Genomic DNA, 22379 nt, shown 5'->3' on the forward strand with positions numbered 1-22379 from the left:
ATTCACAGTTGTACAGCAGATACCTTACAATGTACATATTTAATTAAAGGTAATGTATTGGCATGTTTCAAAGCTTAGAAAAGCCATATAGAGTGAAAAGATTCTATAATTCATCACTTGGTTCCCCACAGCCCACCCTCCAGCACACATGGCTGCTTATAGTCTCTCCACTTTCTTCAGCCACACGCTTCTCAGACCTCTAGAGAAGTTAAAAGAATAGTTCAGGTTCTCATTACTAGTAGCCCTAGGGATCCCATCATGGTGATGCCCCACCTTAGTCAGTATCCTATTGTGAAGAGACACCATGAGCGAGCCAACTCTTATTAAATAAAACATTAACTGTTACATTACATTACATTAACTGGGCTCGCTTATAGTTTCAGAGAGAGTCCATGATCACCATGGTGGGGAGCAGACAAGTATGGTGTTGAACAGTAGCTGAGAGCTTTACATCCTGATCTGCAGGGCCTAGCATGGACTTCTGAAACCTCAATCCTCACCCCCATCAACCCACTTCCTTCAACAAGGCCACACCTCTAAATCCTTCTAATACTCTTCATACAGTTCCATTCCCTGATGACTAAGCATTCAAATATATTAGCTTATGGGGGCCATTCTTATTCAAACCATCACACACCCCTAAACTTCAAGTCTTGGGTGCATAAGAGAGAAAGAATACAGTGCAAGTATTTCAGCACGGGAGGGAAAGATATCCTGACTTGCTGGGAAATCAGGCTACACCTGAGGCTGTAAAGGGACAGCTATGGAGGGAAAGGTACCTAATTAGTCTTATCAAATAAAACCAGGAGTCAGATATTGGGATTGGGGTAAAAGCTGAAATATCAGAGAAGCAGAACAGCTAACCATGAGACTTCTTCCCTCTATGAAATCTTAGACCAAACAGGTGACATCCTGTCTCTACAAATCCTTAGACTGAATGGGGGGAGATGCTTTCTCTTACAAATCCTCACACAGAGTTCAGGAGATACTTTCTCTATGAATCTTCAGACTGAGTGGAGGATCCTGTCTACAAATTCTCAGACTGAATAGGGAGCCGAGATGTTGTCCTCATTGACCACCTTGTATTCCTATCTCCATCTTTGTAGTGCTGGGATTAAAGGCATGACCGTCCCATGTGCTGGGATCAAAGGCATGATCCTCCCAAATGCTGGCATTAACAGAGCCTCCACTGCCTTGTTCTGTTTCTCTTTTAGACTGCTTCAGTCTCAAGTAGCCCTAAGTGGCCTTAAACTCCTCCCAAGTGCTGGGATTAAAGGTGTGTGCCACCACCACTCCTGGCCTCTATGGTTAAATAGTGGCTAGCTCTGCCCTCTGATCTCCAGGCAAACTTTATTTGTCAGAACCCAAACAAAATATCATACAACAGGTATCCTGACTTGTTGAGAAGTCAGGCTATACCTGAAGCTGTGGAAGGAAAGGTACCCTGACTTGGGGGGAAGTCAGGCTATCCCTGAAACTGGGGTGTGGTGGGGGATGGTCTTCTTGCAGGGTGTAGCAATCCTACTCCTCTCCGGCAGCTGGTACAGTTGATCTCTGCTCTCTCCTCTCCCCTCTTTAAGGGGGGTATCCCAGCAGAGGTATCCATTTATTCTGAGCTCTGGCTCAAGATGTTACTACTTCTGCCTCACTCTGCTAAAGGGGAAACCCCTACGGAAATGTAGCGATCTCCTTTGGCTCCAGTAACAAGTTAATACTTTTTCTGTTTAGCCTTCCTAAGAGAATTTCCCAGCAAAGTTTCTGCTCCATGTGCAAAACAGATCTTCAACCAAAACTCTTTTTTTTTTTTTTTTTTTTTTTTTTTGGTTTTTCAAGATAGGGTTTCTCTGTAGTTTTGGAGCCTGTCCTGGAACTAGCTCTTGTAGACCAGGCTGGCCTCGAATTCACAGAGATCTGCCTGCCTCTGCCTCCCCAGTGCTGGGATTAAAAGTGTGTGCCACCACTGCCCGGCTAACCAAAACTCTTTTTTAAAAAAGAGATTTATTTAGGAAGGAGGAGTCCAAAAGAGTGACTGCTTCTGCCAAAGTGAGAAAGGACAGCCAGCAACTGAACAGGCAGAGGGGCTTATATGGGGTTTCTTAGGAGCAGAGTTTCTCTAGGGAAAAGATTTTCTGCTCAGGGATTGGTTGTTTTTGTGTTCAGTTGGTCGGGGCAGATTTGGCTCTGGTGTCGAGGACAAACTGTGTTTCTTTCACTGGCCTTTTATACCCTTTTGGCTCTATTTCTTTCACCGGTTCTAGGGCCAAAGTATGTTTCTTTGGCTCTGATTTCAGGGTCAGGATGTATTTCTTAGGTTCTAGGTTCAGGACTAAAGTGTTTCTTTAACTGACTCTGGGTTTAGGGTCAGGGTGCTAGATTTCATGCTCAGGGTTTGGTTGGCTTCCTGCTCAGTGATTGGTTGGCTTCGTGTTCAGTTGGTCAGGGGAAGATTTGACTCTGGAGCCAAACTCTGTCTGTCTTACGTCCCTTTTTAGCCTTTTGGCTCTATTTTCAGGGCCAGAGTGTATTTCTTTCACTGGTTCTGGTTCCAGGGCCTAAGTGTGTTTCTTCGGCTCTGGTTTCAGAGTCAGGGTGTGTCTCTTTGGTTCTGGGTTCAGGCCTAAAGTTTTCTTTCACTGGCTCAGGCTTCAGGGTCAGGGTGTGTTTCTTTCACTGACTCTGGATTCAGGGCCACAATGTTTCTTTTGGTGGCTCTGGTTTCAGGGTCAGGGTAGGTTTCTTTGACTGGCCTTTGTCAGTGATACACTACAGCAAGACTTGTGAGAGGTACTGGGCATCAAGACAAGGTATACGAGCGCTACTACATGTGTGACTTCTTTGTTAATACAATAGTTTTAAATATTTCACATATTTATATGGCCCTTAGGTATTTTTTTCCTGGACTTGACACTAGAAATAATTCGTAAATTCATTGATTGTAAGACTTCTCCGCACATAGAGCTTAGCAACACCCTTACTAAGGACTCTGTGAATACCAAGGCCAATGTCCACATGACGCCAGAGGAGCCTTAGGGTCTACGCTTCGCATAGATGTTACCAGTTGTTGACACGTGTCTACCTTTTTTCTTCCTGTGTGCACTTTTTCAAGCATACTTGCAAATTCCTCATGAATAAATACATAAGCATCTAGAACCTAAACTCTCAGACCTCTCCTACATCACTGCTAAACATCTGTCACATTCAGCAGCAAACACTGATACAGTACTGTTCCCCCATATGCAGTGCATATTAAAATCTCTCTTCTCTGGACTGGGAAAATAAAGGTTCTTGCCATGTAAACATAAGAATCAGAATGTGGATCATCAGTTGCCTGGCAGTTGTGCTCACCTTTAATCCCAGCATTTGGGAGGCGGAGTTAGGCAGACCTCTGAGTTTAGGGTCAGCCTGGTCTACAGAGTGAGTTCCAGGACAGCCAGAGCTAGACAGAGAGAGCCTGTCTCAGGGAATAAAAAAAGAAGAATTTGGATCATTAGAACCCATGTAAAAGCCAGGCAGGTGTATAATCTGCTATAATCCCAGCACTCAGGTTGCAGAACAAGTATTAGCTAGGTTAGCTGGAATCAGCAAGCTTTGGGTTCAGTGAGAGACTCTACCTCATTAAATAAATTGAAAGACAACTGAGGAAGACATCCAACATCAACTTCAGGCCTCTACACTTAAGTAACACATGCCCACATACATGTGAACATGCACATACACATAATACACACATACACCCGCCCCTAAAATTTTGCCACTTGTTGCAGTAGCTTCCTTTATAGCTGTCTTTTCCTAATCCAGGGTTTAGCCAAGGATCATCCATTACATTTAGTTGTCATTCTCATTGGTATTTTAGCTAAGACCAATTCCCTGATCTTATGTTCTCCAATCCTCCCTCACCCTTTTGTCTTTCTATTTATTTATTTATTTATTTATTTATTTATTTATTTATTTATTTATTTATTAAAGATTTCTGCTTCCTCCCTGCCACCGCCTCCCATTTCCCTCCCCCTCCCCCAATCCAGTCCCCCTCCCTCATCAGCCCGAAGAGCAGTCAGGATTCCCTGCCCTGTGGGAAGTCCAAGGACCTCCCACCTCCTTCCAGGTCTAGTAAGGTGAGCATCCAAACTGCCTAGACTCCCACAAAGCCAGTATGTGCAGTAGGATCAAAACCCAGTGCCATTGTTCTTGACTTCTCAGCAGTCCTCATTGTCCGCTATGTTCAGCAAGTCCAGTTTTATCCCATGCTTTTTCAGACCCAGTCCAGCTGGCCTTGTTGAGTTCCCGATAGAACATCCCCATTGTCTCAGTGTGTGGGTGCACCCCTCGCGGTCCTGAGTTCCTTGCTCGTGCTCTTTCTCCTTCTGCTCCTGATTTGGACCTTGGGATTTCAGTCTGTTGCTCCGATGTAGGTCTCTGTCTCTGCCTTTTGTCTTTCATAATATTCACATTTTGAGTCCAGACTAGTTGCTTTCCAAAATGTTCCTCATTTTACATGTTTAACCATAACCTCATGATTACTTTCAAGTTAAACATGTCAACCTCATACTGACCTCTGCAACTGGGCTGTATGGTGGCGTTCTAGGCTCTCCTAGAGCAACAGGATTTCTCATGGACATTTAGTGAGATCCCTGGAGGTATTTCTTTCTAGAGACAGCCTGCTCCTCAGATGCTAGCGGCTGGTACACATAATGGTGCCGGGGTGAAGTGGCCTCGGTGTCCTTCCCAAAGTCTGGACTTGGAGAAGGAATCAAAGGTCTGACTTCTTGAAATGCTGGGCTCCTGCCAAATGAATGGGACAGCCTGCTGGCCCCAGATTAAGTATATTTTTCTGGTTTCAGCTGTTCTCTGTTGCTTCCCTTGGTGAGCAAAAACAGTACTGTGGAAGAGTGGAGAAGTTGCCGGGATCAAGCCTAGTGAGGGATGTTCACTCATTCTTTATACCTTATCTTCCCCTTTTAGTTCATAATTAAATTAGTTCCAGCACAATGTTAGGTTTCCTGAGAAGGATTAAACATTTCTTTTCTTGAATATTCTGACTCAAGGGACTTAGTCAGCTCACAGCTGAGTTTCATATGCCTGAGTAATCCGTGTGGTTAGCTGTTTCTTCATTTTGTCAAGATGAGAATGGTGAAGTGTAAGGATCCTGAATTATTCAACTTCACAGGACATTGTCAAACTACTTCATAACACAAAGGTGGAAGGCTCATTAATGATATTCTGTTATACGCATAGATTGATGCCTAGCCCAACTGTCATCAGGGAAGCTTCACCCAACAACTGATGGAAACAGATGCAGAGACTCACAGCCAAACATTAGGCAGACCTTGGGGAATCCTGCAAAAGAGGGGAGGAAGGATTGTGGGAGACAGTGGAGTCAAGGACAGCACAAGAAAACCCACGGAACCAACTAACCTGCCTCGTAGGGGCTCACAGAGACTGAGCCAACAACCAATGAGACTGCATGGGAGTGACGTAGGCCCCTAGGCCCTATGTAATTTACCTACATAGGCCTTGTGTAATTGATCTGAGCCTTTGATGACTTCCAGATTGAACACACTGGTTCCCCAGAGCACACGCGCACACACACACACACACACACACCAATCTGGGGCCAGAGCTAGAACAGTATAAACAGCATTTAGCAGTATAAACAGCATTTAGATTATAACCGAAGCAGGAAATAAGTACGTAAGAGTCCATACTGATAATATATCTGCTTATTGCTAAACAAATAATAGGAAAAAGACAAATCTTTTATGTTGTAGAATACCAAATAATTTATATAGGTACTTCATCCTTGACTCCCACCCCTTAAACCAGAAATGGATACTCCTCCTTCTTTCTCGGGAATATAGCATAGAAAGGGAGGGGAAAGAGTTGCTTTACAATGGGCAAGAGCGACCTCTACAAGGTGTCATGGTCAACATAACAGTGATCAGTTGTGTTCACAGTAGGGACCTTCTAGTAGGGAACAGCTTCTCTGGTCCTCCCCCAACAAACCTGTAACCCCCCCATCCAGCTATGAGGAAGACGTCAGGTCAATCCCAGGAGAGCAGTGCCCTGCCCTGTACCTGAGCAGTATGGGGGAAATCATGGCTCACAGGAGCTTAAGAAGGTGTGACTGCTCATGTCATGTGGAATCCTAGGCAGGCTCCTGGGACAGGAAATGGATAGTAAGGGAAACTAAAGAATTGTGAAGAAAGTAGTGTGGACTTACTTAGTTGGTGGTAATATAAATATTAGCTCATTAATTCCAAACAAGTGTTTTTCCCCCTGGGAGTGCTAAAGAGTGAATTTGAGGCTTGTGTGTACTAAGGAAGCACTCTACTGCCGAGCTGTATCCCAACCTTAGCTCATTAACTCTAAGAAATGTACCTTTTAGTATAGAGTAGGGGAAACTGGAGTCAGGTCTAGGAACTCTGCACTGTCTTTGTAATCTTCCTGTAAATCAAAATTCATTCTAAATTAGCAGTGTGTTCTAAGCTCATCTCTAGGAGTGAGGAAGAGGAGGGGGCACAGAGAGGATTTGTTCCATGGTGCACCTAGAGTGCAGCAATGTTAAACAAGGAATTGCTGTGTTGTGCTACTCCATTTAGTGTTCGCCTCCACCCATTGATTCCGTGAGGATGCGCTCCTTACACATGTTGTTCCGTGAGGATGCGCTCCTTACACATGTTGTTCCGTGAGGATGCGCTCCTTACACATGTTGTTCCGTGAGGATGCGCTCCTTACACATGTTGTTCCGTGAGGATGTGCTCCTTACACATGTTGTTGGCCTCTTGCAGCTTGGAATCCTGCTCTTGTGGAGACTGGACCAGCGGGGCCGAGTACAAGGGACACCACTCCTGAAACATGAATACGGGAAACCACTCACCCATTGCATCTTCCGGCAGCCCCCTCCAGGAGAGTAAGTATAAAGCCCATACTGTCTGCTTCTCTCTCCCCTCATCCTGGGTGTGGGGTACATAGCTCCTGACCCAGCCCCAAGGGATTCTAGAAATCTTGACTGCTGTATCCTTTACTCCCAGGGATCTGGTTCAGTTGGCAAAGGCAGCAGTAAGTGGTGATGAGAAAGCCCTGGACATGTTTAACTGGAGAAAAAGCAGCTTTGGAAGTTTCCTGAAGACGGGGTCTCAAGAGGGGCTGTCTTTTTTTGTCAGTCTGATGGATGGTAAGCAACCTGGGATGTAATTGTGGGAACCAAAGAGATTTTAGGTTGTCAGTCTGCATAATCATCAAATATTTGCTGTGTACCAGATGTGTTTCAGGTTCTTGAGAATGAAGCATAATCAGGAGAGTGAGAGTCTGCCCTTGAGGCCTGCAGCTAGCCCTCACAGAGACTACTATTAAGAACCATTTGTTGATTATATTTTTACCTATTTTGTAGTATTGTTTGGTTTTATTTTTGCCTAGCCTGATCTCTTGGAACCCTTCTGCCTCCTCTTCCTGAGTACTGAGATTATAGCTATACCACCATGCTGACTATCTGTTGATTTTAATATCACTTGTTCTTGGTATAAACAGTAGACACTTCCCTACCAGTGCTGAAACAAATGCATCCTGAAGCAAATGAGAAAAAGTGACAGTGAGGTTGGTACCTGGCAGAGGCCCAGGAAAGGAGAGCCACAGGGGGTGCCTGGGGTTGAGAAGCGAGGCTGCAGATGTTGGAAGAGGTCATGGGGTTTATCATTTCTGAATAGGAGAGCCTTTCATTTTAGAAGATAAAGAGATAGAGCCAGTGTGGAGGGACATAAGGAAGTCCCAGAGGGAATATCCAAGTGGGTGCATCACCATGGGGCAGGGCGAAGGGTATAGGAGAGAGAGCTGAGGCGGAAGGAATGCTAGTAGCCTGGAAGAGGATGGAGGATGCAGATCTAGATCTCTGCCTATCCCCCAAGATGTGTATATTGTGTTAGGTTACAAGATTGTCTATGTGCTTTAATTTCCCTCTGTGGAAGATGGGGAATATATTAGTGTCTACTGTCTTATTGTCTAATGGCCCTGCTCCATAACCTCTATTGTTAAAATTAACTTAGATGACTTTGAACTTCCATTTAATGAGAACTCAAGTTATCCATGGAGAATAAGATGAGACTGAGGACAAGAAGGTCCTCAGTGGAGACTCCTGAAGAACCTCAGAAATGAGGCAGAGACTCTCGGGAACTCACCCATCACTCAGATACCTAAGAACAAAGGAGGCAGACCAGATGGTGCTGGCCAGTGTTGAAGTGGTTGTTGAGGGCAGGGCAGGAAGAGGAGGAGTCTAGGTGGGGAGATGGGACCACTATGGCACTGACTTGTGAAGTTTAGATGTTAAGGAGCTGGGGAAGACAGAAGAGGGAAGGTGAGAGAGAGCCAGGCAGGATGGCAAATGATACACCAAATGACATGAGTCCTGGGGGCAGAGAGAGGAGTCATCATGTAGGCTCTCAATATAGGGAAGGCAAAAATACCCCTAGAGAAGGCTGGAGAGATGGCTCAGTGGTTAAGAGCACTGACTGCTCTTCCAGAGGTTCTGAGTTCAATTCCTAGAAAGCACATGGCAGCTTACAACCTTTTCTAATAGGTGAGATCCAGTGCCCTCTTCTTCTGTACAGACATACATGTAATATATATATTACATAAACAAATCTTTACGGCTAGAGAGATGGCTCAGTGGTTAAGAACCCTGGCTGCTCTTCCAGAGGACCCAGGTTCGACTCCCAGAACCCACATGGTGGCTCACAACCATCTATAACTCCAGTCTCAGAGAATCTGACAGCATCCGTGAACACTGCATGCATGTGGCACACATACATATATGCAGGCAAAACAGCCTTACACACAAAATAAAAGTTAACAAATAAAAACAGAAAATAGACCTGAAGATTGTGAACATGGATGGTGGAGCAGTGCGAGACTACAGAATCAGATGGGCTGGATGCTAGTCAGTATCATCCAGGAGAGTAGTGGAGAATCCAGAGACAGCTACCCTGGTCAGTAACGCAGGGGTCATATCAGGGACGGTGTCCTGAGAAACATGGTGGCAGATGTCTTACATTCTTATAAAGATGATGGGCCCATTGTCAGGGTTTCTTAAGTAATAGAGACTATTGCTCATGGGTACCATTGAAAAGACAGATGAGCCAGGAGCCACTTCTTTCCCCAGGGACAGTGCACTATGTGGATGAAAAAGGCAAGACTGCCCAGGTGGCATCCACAGATAGCGCCATCCAGATGCTATTCTACATTGAGAAGAGAGAATCTCTGGTGGTGGTGACACAGAACCTCCTCCTGTCTCTGTATGTGGTGACTCCTGATGGGGAGGCAGAAGAAGTGATGAAGGTAGGTAAAGGACCAAGGTGCTGGGCCAGCTGGGCTCCTGCATTGTGCTAAAGACCTGGGATTCTTGCCTGTTTGGATTGTCTTTTCTGCCTTGGTTAGCAAGGCTGAAGAGCTGTCACTTGCTTGAAGGAGCAGCTAGCCTAGCTGTTGAGTGTCACTTCTTACTCTAGGCTATTCAGGGTAAGTGAGGAAAATGGAAGATTTCCCAGTATCTCTGAACAGGCGTGGGTAAGATCAGGGCTACCTAGGCTTGCTCCCAGTCCGTGTACTCACTGGACTTCCACACAGAGTTGGGTGGAACAGGAGATATCATCCCCACTTTCCAGCTGTATGAATGTTCTAAGGGGGTTTACTTTTGTCCCAGAGCTGGGGGTGACACTGCCAGGTGTCTGTTACAGTGTCAGTTCTGGTCCATATTCTTTCACATCTATTGTTCACCACCATAGGTGTTTACTTTGTTTTATGCAGTGAGCAAATGTTAGTTACCTTGGCTGAACTGTAATGCTTTTAAGATACCAGGATGTCCATCAAAGACAGCTGTCCTATTAGCCCTGAGACCCTCTTCATGTTTGTCCTCTAGAAAAGCATCCGGTACTACATGTTCCTAGGTAAAGGTCACTTGTATACCCTGTACAGTTCATTGAAGAGCACTGCTGCTTGCTGCCCCTCTTAATCTTTTTTTTTTTTTTTTTTGTTTTTTTGTTTTTTTTTTTTGTTTTTCGAGACAGGGTTTCTCTGTGGCTTTGGAGCCTGTCCTGGAACTAGCTCTGTAGACCAGGCTGGTCTCGAACTCACAGAGATCCGCCTGCCTCTGCCTCCCGAGTGCTGGGATTAAAGGCCTCTTAATCTTTTGCTCCCCTTTTCTTTCTTTCTTTCTTTCTTTCTTTCTTTCTTTCTTTCTTTTTTTTTTTTTTAAGTATGTGTAGGTGTTTTTGCCTGCTTGTATGTCTCTATACCACATACATGCTTGGTGTCCACGGAGGCCAGAAGAGGGATTTGGATCCCATGAAACTGGAGTTGTGAGCCACCATGTAGGTCCTGGGAGTTGAAACCAAGTCCTCTGGAGCAGCCAGTGCCCTTAAATGTTGGGCTATCTCTCCATCTCTCCAGCCCTCTTTTGTTTCTTTTATCAGTTTTGTTTTGTTTTGGGGGGTTGCTTATTTGTTTGTTTTTTGGTTTTTTCAAGATAGGGTTTCTCTGTGTAGCCCTGGCTGTCCTAGAACTCACTTTGTAGAGCAGGCTGGCCTCAAACTCACAAAGAGAGCTGGGATTAAGGGCGTGCACCACCACTCTCAGCACGTTTTCCTTTTCTTTTCTTTTCTTTTTTTTTTTTTTTTTGAGATAAGGTTTCAGGTTTCTGCCGTGGCCTGGAACTTGCTAAATAGTCAAAACCGACCTTGAACTCCTGATGCTCTTGCCTTATGCTATTCTGGGATTATAGAATGCCCAGCTGGTATCGATTATGAGAATCCATGAACCATAGAGAATGCCAAACTTTCCCTAGGGATACTCTTCTAGGTTGGAGAGTTTATTGTATCCTGTAACACAGCTGTGAATGGTCCTTGAATTGCATGAACTAAGTGTCTTAGCTTGAGTCAACTTGACAAATAACCACTTACTGTATAGTTTAACAACAGACATTTCACTCACAGTTCTGGAAGCAGAAAGTTCCAATAGGCCAGTTTAGTTCTTGCTGGGGAATTGATTTCTGGATTACTTAGAGTGGCCTGCCTGTGTCCTTACATGGAGTCTGGAGAGGAGGAGAAAGAGCACACGAGCTTGAGGCAAAGTGAGAGGAAGCTCTCTCTGCTGTGTCTGTTCTCAGACGCCACCATCCTCCCTTAATTGCCTTCCGAAGGCCCTGTCTACACGTGTGCTCACAGAGGTAGTTGGTGTTTCAGCCTATGAATGGGTCAGGGAGGAGATACCATAGCTCATAGCATCTCGCTTCAAGTGCCTGTCTAGCTCCATACTGGTTGCTGGACTCTGGAAAGTTTGTTTTCTGCACAAAATGTGAATAGGAGGCCTTGCTACACTGTAGTCACGACAGAGCAAGAGTGTTTAGTAATCACTCTGGAAATGCCCACCACACGCTAGGTGAGACATCTCTCACGCGTAAGTTGCTGCTTGCTTCAGCCCATACACCCTTTTTTAAATCTTGTGGTGTCTTGCTTGTACACATGTCTGTGTAGTATGAGTGTGCCCAGTGCCCCCCAAGGCTAGAAGAGGTTATTGGATCCCTTGGGACTAGAGTTACAAAAGGTTGTGAACTGCCATGTGGGTGCTGGGAATCAAACCCTGGTCCTCTGGAAGAGCAGTCAGTGCTCTTAAACTGAGTCATCTCTCCAGCCCAACTCCTTAAAAATAAGGGCCACTCTCCGTTCCCACTGTTCGCCCTGTGTTGTGACCCCTTGGTGGATCTCAGTGATGTCACTGAAGACCAGATGCCAGGCTAACACAGTTTGACCAGGCATTTCAGCAAGAGTCTTGTGCTTCTTTTGTGCATGCAGGTAAAGCTGAGTGGGAAAACAGGCCACCGGGCAGACATCACTTTGATAGAGGGCAGCCTTCTTGTCAGAGCCGTCGGAGAACCAGTGCTCAGGTGAGAGCCGGACCCATGCCAGTCCCTGGATGACGCACAGCGGGGTGGATTTTCACATACGACACAGGTCTACGACACTAAACAGTGGCAGCCCCAGGAGTCTGCACCCACCCTAGCCGTCCTCCCTGCTTTCCCCCATGCCTTCAGGAAGCACGGCCATGTCACATCTGTCTTGGAATCACTTTGCCTGGTTTGGGAGAAATTTGTTTTTGATATAGGGTCTTGTGCAGCTATTGTTTTATGCCAGTATCCAGCTCTTGGACTCAAACAGTGCTCCTGCCTTGGCCTCTCAAGTAACAAGGACTGCAGGAGTACCCTGCCAAGCCTAGTTCTGCATAGTTTATTAAACTGGCATAAATAGAAATAGGCATTTTGGTATCTTTTTGGCCACTCAGTTCAGCATAATGTTCACAGTTACTGTGTGTAGCTGGAACTCCCATGTTCTCGTCTTCCTGTGGCGCCACATATGAACTGCCCGTTAGTAGCCACCCTTCCAGTTGTAAACATCGCATCACGTTTCTGTTTCGTGTTGGGAGTCTGTAGAGCACAGCTCGAGTTTTCTTCCCAGGGTTTACACAACCGTCAGGTCAGAGGTGGGCACTAATATAACCCTTCACAAGTCCTTCCTCTTTTCATTACAGATTCTGGGACTTAGAGCGAGGGGAGAATTACATACTGAGCCCACAGGAGAAGTTTGGCTTTGAAAAAGGAGAGAATATAAACTGTGTTTGTTTCTGTAAGGCCAAAGGTGAGATTTCTTCCTTCCTTCTATCCATCCTTCCTTCCTTTCTTCCTTCCTTCCTTTTCTTTCCTTTTTTTTTTTTTTTGGTTTTTCGAGACAGGGTTTCTCTGTAGCTTTGGAGCCTGTCCTGGAACTCCCTTTGTAGACCAGGCTGGCCTCGAATTTACAGAGATCCGCCTGCCTCTGCCTCCCAAGTGCTGGGATTAAAGGCGTGCGCCACCACCGCCCGGCTTCTTTCCTTTTTTTTTAAATGGTTTTCTGAAGCAGAGTTTCTCTGTGTAACTAGCTCTGTAGACCAGGCTGGCCTGGAACTCACAGAGATCTGCCTGCCTCTGCCTCCCGAGTGCTGGGATTAAAGACATGCGCCACCACTGCCCAGTTCAAAGGTGAGATTTCTTGACATGACATGGAAAGAATAGAAACAACTTCAAGCATTGTGTCAAGACCAAATAAGTTATAGTGAGATTTAGAGCCTATTCAGAAATAGAAGCTGGGTACGGTGGCACAGACCTTTAATCCCAGCACTCAGAAGGCAGAGGCTGGTGGATCTCAGTGAGTTCCAGGCCAACCTGGTCTATACTATGAGTTCCGTGCCAACCAAGGCTACATAGTGAGGTACTGTTTTTATTTTATTTATGGGGTTTTGTTTTTGTTTTGAGACAGGGTTTCTCTGTGGCTTTGGAACCTGTCCTAGAACTAGCTCTTGTAGACCAGACTGGACTTGAACTCACAGAGATCCACCTGCCTCTGCCTGCTGGGATTAAAGGTGTGTGCCACCACCGCCCAGCTGGTAGTGTTTTTTATTTTATTTTTAGATTTATTTATTTATTTATTATGTATACAACATTCCTTCCATGTATGCTTACATGCCAGAAGAGGGCACCAGATCTCATTAGAGATGGCTGTGAGCCACCATGTGGTTGCTGGGAATTGAAATCAGGACCTTTGGAAGAACAGTCAGTGCTCTTAACCTCTGAGCCATCTCTCCAGCCCCCTGGTACTGTTTTTTTAAAAAAGATAAGTAAGTTGTTATTATCAGTCAAAGATGAACAAGTGACAATAAAGCCTTCTTATTTTACATAATATTTGAAAGGTTTGGCCAAAAGAGTCTCACTAACGGTATATACATCAATGTCTGTACCTTTGATGGTATGGGTAGTATTTGTGGACTAGGGAAAGTATACAAATGCCTGAGTGTGCCAAGACCAAGGACAGAAAGTTAGCAGGTGAGTCAGTGTCACTAAGCCCCTGCTGAGCACTCAGCACCAGTGCAGCACTGGGGAAGCAGCCCAGTAAGGCAGATTGGAAGCAGAAGACAGCATCCACCAGCACCTCTAAAATCTTTCTCCACAAGCAGCATGTGCTTTGCTTTTACCTGTAGGTCTCCTGGCAGCTGGGACCAATAAAGGGCGGGTAGCTTTGTGGAAAAAAATGCCAAAGTACCCATGTGGCAGAGCGCTGGAGGGCAAGGACATGTGGACCCTTCAAACACCGACTGAGCTGGAGGGAAACATCACACAGATACAGGTACAGTCCAGCTCTGTAGCGCATTTGCTGTTCTCATCGTCTGCTGTGCCAGGCAGAACATAATTAACTTGGAGCCCTTTTAAAAAAATCAGTTATTCAATTTAGCATCAGAAAAATAATACTAACAAAACATTATATAGATATGTAACCCTAATACTTAGGAACCTGAGGCATGAGGCCGGCCTGGGTTATATGGGGGGTGGTAGTGCACACCTTTAAACCCAACACTCAGGAGGCAGAGGTAGGTGGGTCTCTGGGGGTTCAAGACAGCTGGGACTGTGAAGAGATCAGCCCTGTCTTTGAAAACCTCATCTCCTGGAGGAGGACTAGATTGGGGCAGGGAGGAGATGGAAGAAGAGGAGAGAGGGGAACCTTCGGTCAGGATGAAAAATAAATAGATAAATAAATAGAAGCATATAAAATCCAGTCTTTGTGACTTTCTTCCCGGATGTCCTGTTTCTCCCGTGTTGCGGCAGGTGTTAGTGCTCCTCTTTATGGCTGGCCTCCCCGTTCCATGGGTAGAACATGGTTTTCTGCTGATGGACTTTGGGTTGCTTCTACTCTGGAGCGGTTATGAGTGAGGCTGCTGTTAACACGAGTGCAGGTTTCTGTATAAATATCAGTTTCGTTTCTTTCTTTCTTTCTCTTGGTTTTTTGAGACAGGATTTCTCTGTAGCTTTGGAGCCTGTCCTGGAACTAGCTCTTGTAGACCAGGCTGGCCTCGAACTCACAGAGATCCGCCTGTCTCTGCCTCCTGAGTCCTGGGATTAAAGGTGTGCGCTACCACCGCCCGGCTTCGGCTTCATTTCTTGGGAGCATTTTGTTTTTAATTTGTCTCTTATTGGCACTATCTGATGATACAGAATCATTCTAGTATTGCAGTAGGGTGCTTATAATAAGTACCATATTGTGTCGGGCGGTGGTGGCGCACGCCTTTAATCCCAGCACTCGGGAGGCAGAGGCAGGCGGATCTCTGTGAGTTCGAGGCCAGCCTGGTCTACAAAGGGAGTTCCAGGACAGGCTCCAAAGCTACAGAGAAACCCTGTCTTGAAAAAAACAAAAACAAAAAAAAGTACCATATTTATTGCAGCCTCTTTGAAGTCTTTGCTGAGTCCAACATCATCTGGATTTTTTTTTTTTTTTTCGAGACAGGGTTTCTCTGTGGTTTTGGAGCCTGTCCTGAAACTAGCTCTTTTTTTTTTTTTTTTTTTTTTTTTGGTTTTTCGAGACAGGGTTTCTCTGTGGCTTTGGAACCTGTCCTGGAACTAGCTCTGTAGACCAGGCTGGTCTCGAACTCACAGAGATTCGCCTGCCTCTGCCTCCCGAGTGCTGGGATTAAAGGCGTGCGCCACCACCGCCTGGCTCATCATCTGGATTTTTTCACAGCTACTTCTGATACCTTCCTGGCCATACAATTTCTGATGCGATTCTGATCTTTTACATGGCTCTTCATTATTTGTGAGAACTGAGCATTTCAGATTTAAGCTAGGAAACTAACGTTTCTTTCTTACCAGCAGAAGACCACTGGATAATTTAAATTTAAATTTATTTGCCTGTAAGTTCATAGAAAATAATAAATATGAAGATGTCATAATCAGAATGTCAAATTCCTAGCAGATGCCCTACAGTTAGAGCAGACCCTAGGTAGAACAGCCACACTGGTGTCTGCCTGCTAGTTCACAACTTAAGTCTATCAGCATTTTAAAATGTTCCTAAAAAGTACATATTTTACTTTTTAAGTTTTTAAGTTTTTTTTTTAAATAACAAGGAATGGCTTGTAGGCTTTCATAGGGAAAGTTTATATACTTCCTGACTGCGTCTCTCCTGTTGTTCATGCATCTGACTCTCCCCCACCTGGCAATGAAGTGGGGCTCCAGGAAGAACCTTCTGGCAGTGAGCAGCACCGACTCCGTGTCCATCCTCAGTGAACAAGCCATGTCGTCGCACTTCCACCAGCAAGTAGCTGCTGTGCAGATCTCCCCAAGCTTAGTCAACGTGTCCTTCCTGTCCACGGGAAGCACACATAGCCTGCGTACTGACATGCACATCAGTGGAGTGTTCGCCACCAAGGTGACTACTGAGGCTGTGGGTGTTAGACAAGGATTCTCAGTGTAGCCAAAAGAACTGCCTGCTGGGACGTTAGGGTAATTCAGAACAGCAAGGAGGCTTGGTGACAGCTTAAGCCATCCTGAATGTCCATGTGTGTCCTATTTATTAAAAAAAAAAAAAAAAAAACAAAGCATGCAATGAGGATTAGAGGGGGTGGGGTGGGAAGGTGTGTGGAGGGAATAGGAAGAGGGGGCTAGGGGGAATTTGGATTGGTATTTTTTTTAAAAAAACAAATCTATCCGGGCGATGGTGGCTCACACCTTTAGTCCCAGCTCTCGGGAGGCAGAGGCAGGCGGATCTCTGTGAGTTCGAGACCAGCCTGGTCTACAGGGCTAGTTCCAGGACAGGCTCCAAAGCCACAGAGAAACCCTGTCTCAAAAAACCAAAAAAAAAAAAAAAAAAACTAGCCAGGCATGGTGGTGCATGATTTTAATCCCAGCACTCAGAGGCAGACAGATCTCTGTGAGTTCGAGGCCAGCCTGGTCTCCAAACTAAGTTCTAGGACAGAGAAATCCTGTCTCAAAAAAACAAAAACAAAAAAAGTGAAAAAAAAATACTGAAAATGCACTGCCATTTTAGATCTAACCCACATCCATGGAAGGCTTGGTGATGTGAAACTGGGCTAACGGCATGGTACCACTCAGTGATGAGGGAAGGGCGCAGGCTCTGCGGTCTGCACTGCATTCTTCCTTATCTCTGCTTTTCGACATCCTTGTTCGTTTTAGGATGCTGTGGCCGTCTGGAATGGAAAACAGGTAGCGGTCTTTGAACCTTCCGGATCTACCTTAAGGAATGCAGGTTAGAATCTCTTCACACCCAGAGACGGCTCCACACTTCTGCTATTGCCTCGCCTTCTAATGCAGAGTAAGGGGATTAGCACAGAGCTGGCATGTTCGCTCTCATTCCTGTGCCTGAATGGCTAGAGCCAATGCTGCAGCTAGCCTCTGCAGCCAGGGCTTCCTGTGAAGTGGTCAAGGTATTTCAGAAACACAGTGAGACTGCACCAGCAAGTCTTTCTGGGCTCCAGAACTACTGACAAGAATGCATGAGCATAAGCAATCTGGTTCCTTCTGAGGAAGGAGCCATTCACAAGTGTCCTGTAAAATGGCTGAAGCCAGCCGGGCTATGGTGGCGCACGCCTTTAATCCCAGCACTCGGGAGGCAGAGGCAGGCGAATCTCTGTGAGTTCGAGACCAGCCTGGTCTACAAGAGCTAGTTCCAGGACAGGCTCCAAAACCACAGAGAAACCCTATCTCGAAAAACAACAACAACAACAACAAAAAAAAATGGCTGAAGCCAGCCATAGCTATGGGCCACAGGTAGGTCTTCACGAATGTTCAGTCAATCTCAAATTTGAGCTCTGCGTTTTACCAGTTTCTCCAACTTTCTCTGTTGAATTTGGCTACCTCTGCCTTCCACACAGATATATGAGTTTCATAGTGCTACTGTAACAGTATGGTGGTTTAAAAACCACAGGAATTTTTTTTTTTCTGTATGGTTTCAAAGGCCAGAAAAACAAAATGCAGCAAATAGGGCAATACCCCCCTGAGTCCTCAAGGGGAAATTCCATTTGGTTCTTCTAGCTTTTGGCTTCTATAGTCTTTGGTTTATGGTCACAGAGCTCATCTTTGGCTGTGTTGCCACATTGACCCTGTCATCAGTCCCTCCTCACAGGGACTGGGCCTGCATGGACAGTCGAGAATAACTCCCCTTGAGGCTTTAGCAGCTATTGTCCTATGTAGTAGTCATCACAAGCTTTGGGATTCAGAGCACAGATCTTTTAGCGCTGTCTTACGGCCTCCTGAAGTACCTTTGGGACATGACTCTTCCCTCCCTCTAACTTGAGCCCCACACCATCTGCACCTCTGAGATCCACTCTCAGGAGGCTGACCATTCTGCTGTCCACTCTTAGGAGGCTGACCATTCTGCTGTCCATTGGTCATCACTTCACTCCCGCATGTCTTTTCCACTCCCTTTCATCTCCCTTAACCCTTTATGTGGGGGTGGGGGATGTCTTTGTGACCTCCAGCAGAGTAGCATACACAGACAAGAAAGTAGTTAAGGTCAGCACAACTCTTGCAGGTATTGGTTCAAACTTCGGGAGTCTGACTCTGAGTGGTTTATTTTAGGCATATTTAAAAGTATAGCACAATTTCATGAACATTTTTCTGGTTATAATTAACTCAGTCCTATGTGTACAATAAAGCTTAAGACAGGATTATATTGAAACTCTTTAAAAATGACTACATTCAAGCTACAACACTCGAGAGGCAGAGGCAGGCAGATCTCTATTAGTTTGAGTCTAGCCTGGTCTACAAAGTGAGTTCCAAGGCAGCCAAAAAACCTCCTTGTAAAATGTATGTGGCCTCTTCCATGAAGATGGGTTCTTCAGGTTGAATACTTGTGACACCTTCCATAAAGATATGTTCTAAAGATCCTGGGGGTGGATCCAGTATGGTCTAGGTTACACAGATAGTGCAAAGGTCACCAGGCTATTCACCACATCCACTCCTAGCCTTCTGGGTGAAAAACAAGTTATGTGATCTGTGTGAGTTCGAGGCCAGCCAAGTCTACAAGAGCTAGTTCCAGGACAGGCTCCAAAGCTACAGAGAAACCCTGTCTCTAAAAACCAAAAAAAGCAAGAAAAGAAAAACAAGTTATGTGTCTCTCCCTTCGAAGAGACAGCCTGTATGTTTAACGTGCTTGGTTCCTCTAGTGCTCATCTACAAGCACAAGAACCTCCGTGCATCCCACAACATTGTCTGAAGTTCTCTGAGTGATGAAATTATGATATTCCTTGTACTGTACAATAATTCACACACCACCGCTCCTCTTTCACATGAGTCCCGAGAGGCAAAGATGAGCCCTTTTATCTCAGTAATGGCCAGCACAGCAGGCGCCAGGACATCTTCTGCTTCGTGTGTGTTGTCGCTTCTCAGCACCTTTGACTGGAGCGTGGAGCCTCCAAAGTTCCTCATGATGTGGACAGGTGCTTAATCAGTCATGCTGCCCTAGGCGTTGTGCTACCGGCGCACCTTCAACCAGGGGAAGAGGAGATGAGGCTGGTGAGCAGGGTGGGTGGGCATGTTGGATCTCCCAGATCAGGCCTAGGGCCCTAGGAGCCTATAGAGTTCCCTATGTTCAGAGCAGATGTTCCTTCTTTTTCAGTATGTTTTCATATTTCTTGGGGGGGGGTTGTTGTTGTTATTTTGTTTTTTGGGGTTTTTTTTTTGGTTTGTTTTGGTTTTTTGTTGTTTTTGTTTTGTTTTTCGAGACAGGGTTTCTCTGTGTAACAGCCCTGGCTGTCCTGGAAATCACTTTGTATACCAGGATGGCCTTGAACTCACAGAGATCTGCCTGCCTCTGCCTCCCAAGTGCTGGGGTTAAAGGCATGCGCCACCACCCTGCTTGTTTCTTGGTTTTATTTTTTTATTATGTATTTATTTGTTTGTTTGGTTGTTTGGTTGGTTTTTCGAGACAGGATTTCTCTGTGGTTTTGGAGCCTGTCCTGGAAGGAGCTCTTGTAGACCAGGCTGGCCTCGAACTCACAGAGATCCACCTGCCTCTGCCTCCGCAGTGCTGGAAATAAAGGCTTGTGCCACCACCGCCCGGCGCTGGTTTTATATGTTTAGTGTTTGTACTATTTTTGTGTTTTGTTTTCCTTTTTTATTCTGGAATCTTGTTCTGCTCATCTGTAAGATTCATGGAGCTCAGATCTTCTCATGAAGCTACCATAAGGACTGCGCTGACTGAAGATTCCACACAAGGGACGTCTATCATGCTGATGCTGTTTTGATGTTCATCCTTCATTTCAGGGACATTCCTGTGTGAAACGTCAGTGTTAGCAATGCATGAGGAAAACATTTATACAGTGGAGCCAAACCGAATTCAAGTGCGGACCTGGCAGGTCAGTGACTATAGGCAGTGACTTATGGTAAAGTCCTAGCCCAGTTGAAAATGCTGCCTTGTGTTCTGAATCCTATTTTCCAATCAGGTGACTCACTGGAAATGGGCTCTGGTGTGGCCTCCCCATTCCTGCTGTGATCTCTGAAATGGAGAGGCAGGATTAGAGCGCTTTTCAGGGAAGAGTCCATTTCCCTAGACCTTGACTGTACTGGGCTATGAAATGGGAGGAAAGGTTTGTGCTATCAATTTGGATGATACTTCTGCATGAGCCATCCCCCTAAGTGAGCGTGACGGTGAGGCCAAGGTGGGAGCGGTGCTGGCCTCTCACAGTGATGGGCCTCCAGCACAGCATCTGTGTCAGGTATCTGCCTGTCTGCGTCCCATTGTGACTTGCTACAACCGAGGACTGACATGATACTAACTTGCTGTGGCTGCTACAAATTCTCACAAACCACTGGCATAAGGCAACAGAAATTTGTTCTCTCACAGTTCTGGAAGTCAAATCCTGACTCTAGGTTGGTTGGGCAAGCGCCTTCAGAAAACTTTTCCAGGGAATCTGCTCCTGCCTCTCGCAGTTTCCAGAGCAGTCGTGCTGCCAGTCCCCAGTGTTCTTGGTCCTCAGAGGTTCCCCTGTGTACATGGTGGCTCACAGCCATCCATAGCTCCAGTTCCAGAGCATCTGGTGCTCTCTGCTGAGCTCCAAGAACACCAGGCGTGTATGTAGTATGCAGACATACATGTGATTAAAACATTCATACGCAAGCTGGGCACATGTGACACATGCCTTTAATCCCAGCACTCGGGAGGAAGAGGCAGGCGGATCTCTGTGAGTTCGAGGCCTGCCTGGTCTACAGTAAGAGCTAGTTCCAGGACAGGCTCCAAAGCCACAGAGAAACCCTATTTCGAAAAACAAAAACAAAAAAAACAAACCAAACAAACCAAACAAAACAGTCATACACATAAAATAAATAAATCTTTAAAACAAGCAAAGAAGCCACACTTTGACTAGGGTATACAGTTCAGTGGTGAACTATGTGCCTAGCATGGAGGGCCCTGGGTTCCATTCAGAGCACAGAAAACAAGTCACTTGTCAGTGGTTTTAGGACTAACACAGAATGATTTCTTCTTTTTTTTTTTTTTTTTTTTTTTTTGGTTTTTCAAGACAGGGTTTCTCTGTGGTTTTGGAGCCTGTCCTGGAACTAGCTCTTGTAGACCAGGCTGGTCTCGAACTCACAGAGATCCGCCTGCCTCTGCCTCCCAAGTGCTGGGATTAAAGGCGTGCGCCACCACCGCCCGGCCTGATTTCTTCTTAAAAGTCTTGGGGCTGCGAGTATGGATTAGTACAGAGTGTATAGATTGTGTAGAGCCCTTAGGTACATCCCCAGAAACATAAAAATAAACAAATCCTTGATTTGCTTACATCTGCAAAAGGTCTTTTATAGTAGAGTTTTAAGAAAAGGGACTTTTGGGAGGCAGCTATTCAACCCATCATGTATAGCAACATTCTGACAAGACTGAGAGCCTGTCTCTGGTTTTATCTATCAGTTGAGTATGTGTGTGGGGTAGGTGGGGAGGAGAGGGAGAGGACAAAGAAAGGAAAGACTGTGTGTGTGCACACGTGCATGGTTGGTGTACATGGGGTCAGAGGACAGCATCAGGTATTCAGCCTCTGTCTCGACAGGGTGGCTCATTGATCTAGAACTTTACGACATAAGCCAGGCTAACTGACCCACAGTCTACCAAGATCTGCCTGTCTTGGCCTCCCATCTGACCACCACTGGGATTCAGGGGCACGTCGGAATGCCTAGCATCATGTGGGTTTCCAGGATTCGAATCCAGATCCTCATGCTGTGGCACAAGCACTTCACCAACTGAGCCATCTCCTTGGCCCTGGTGGGATTTTTATGTGGGATTTTGAGTTGTTTCTTGGAACCCATGTTCTTCACTGTTGTTGCCACATCCATGATCTTGTCCCTCACATGCTGCTCATCCAGGCCCCTGCCATAAAGTTCTCACCTAGGTCACAGGCAGCCAGAGTGAAGACTGAGCTGAGAAGGGACTGGAAGAACCCCTGGTGTGGGACTGTGACAATGTGGGAAGGACACACCGTGTGGCCCCTACACCCTTCTGGGAAGAAGTAATGGGCGCTGGCGTAGAGCTTCTGCTGCC

The 22379-nt window shown here is 45.8% G+C and overlaps 1 protein-coding gene across 3 annotated transcripts in view; it reads left to right on the top strand.

Moving 5' to 3' along the window:
• Ift140 (intraflagellar transport 140) overlaps positions 1-22379 on the top strand; it is a 90476-nt gene that overhangs the window by 5228 nt on the left and 62869 nt on the right. For all 3 annotated transcript variants that reach the window (XM_057776806.1, XM_057776808.1, XM_057776807.1), the window contains 9 exons: positions 6786-6907; positions 7029-7171; positions 9149-9324; positions 11835-11926; positions 12568-12674; positions 14050-14195; positions 16062-16265; positions 17030-17102; positions 20120-20211. In XM_057776806.1, the coding sequence (XP_057632789.1) occupies positions 6786-6907; positions 7029-7171; positions 9149-9324; positions 11835-11926; positions 12568-12674; positions 14050-14195; positions 16062-16265; positions 17030-17102; positions 20120-20211 (1155 nt within the window). The remainder of the gene's footprint in view (positions 1-6785; positions 6908-7028; positions 7172-9148; positions 9325-11834; positions 11927-12567; positions 12675-14049; positions 14196-16061; positions 16266-17029; positions 17103-20119; positions 20212-22379) is intronic.

The sequence above is a fragment of the Chionomys nivalis genome, chromosome 7 (genome assembly GCF_950005125.1).
Source record: "Chionomys nivalis chromosome 7, mChiNiv1.1, whole genome shotgun sequence".
In the NCBI taxonomy this organism is placed as follows: Eukaryota; Metazoa; Chordata; class Mammalia; order Rodentia; family Cricetidae; genus Chionomys; species Chionomys nivalis.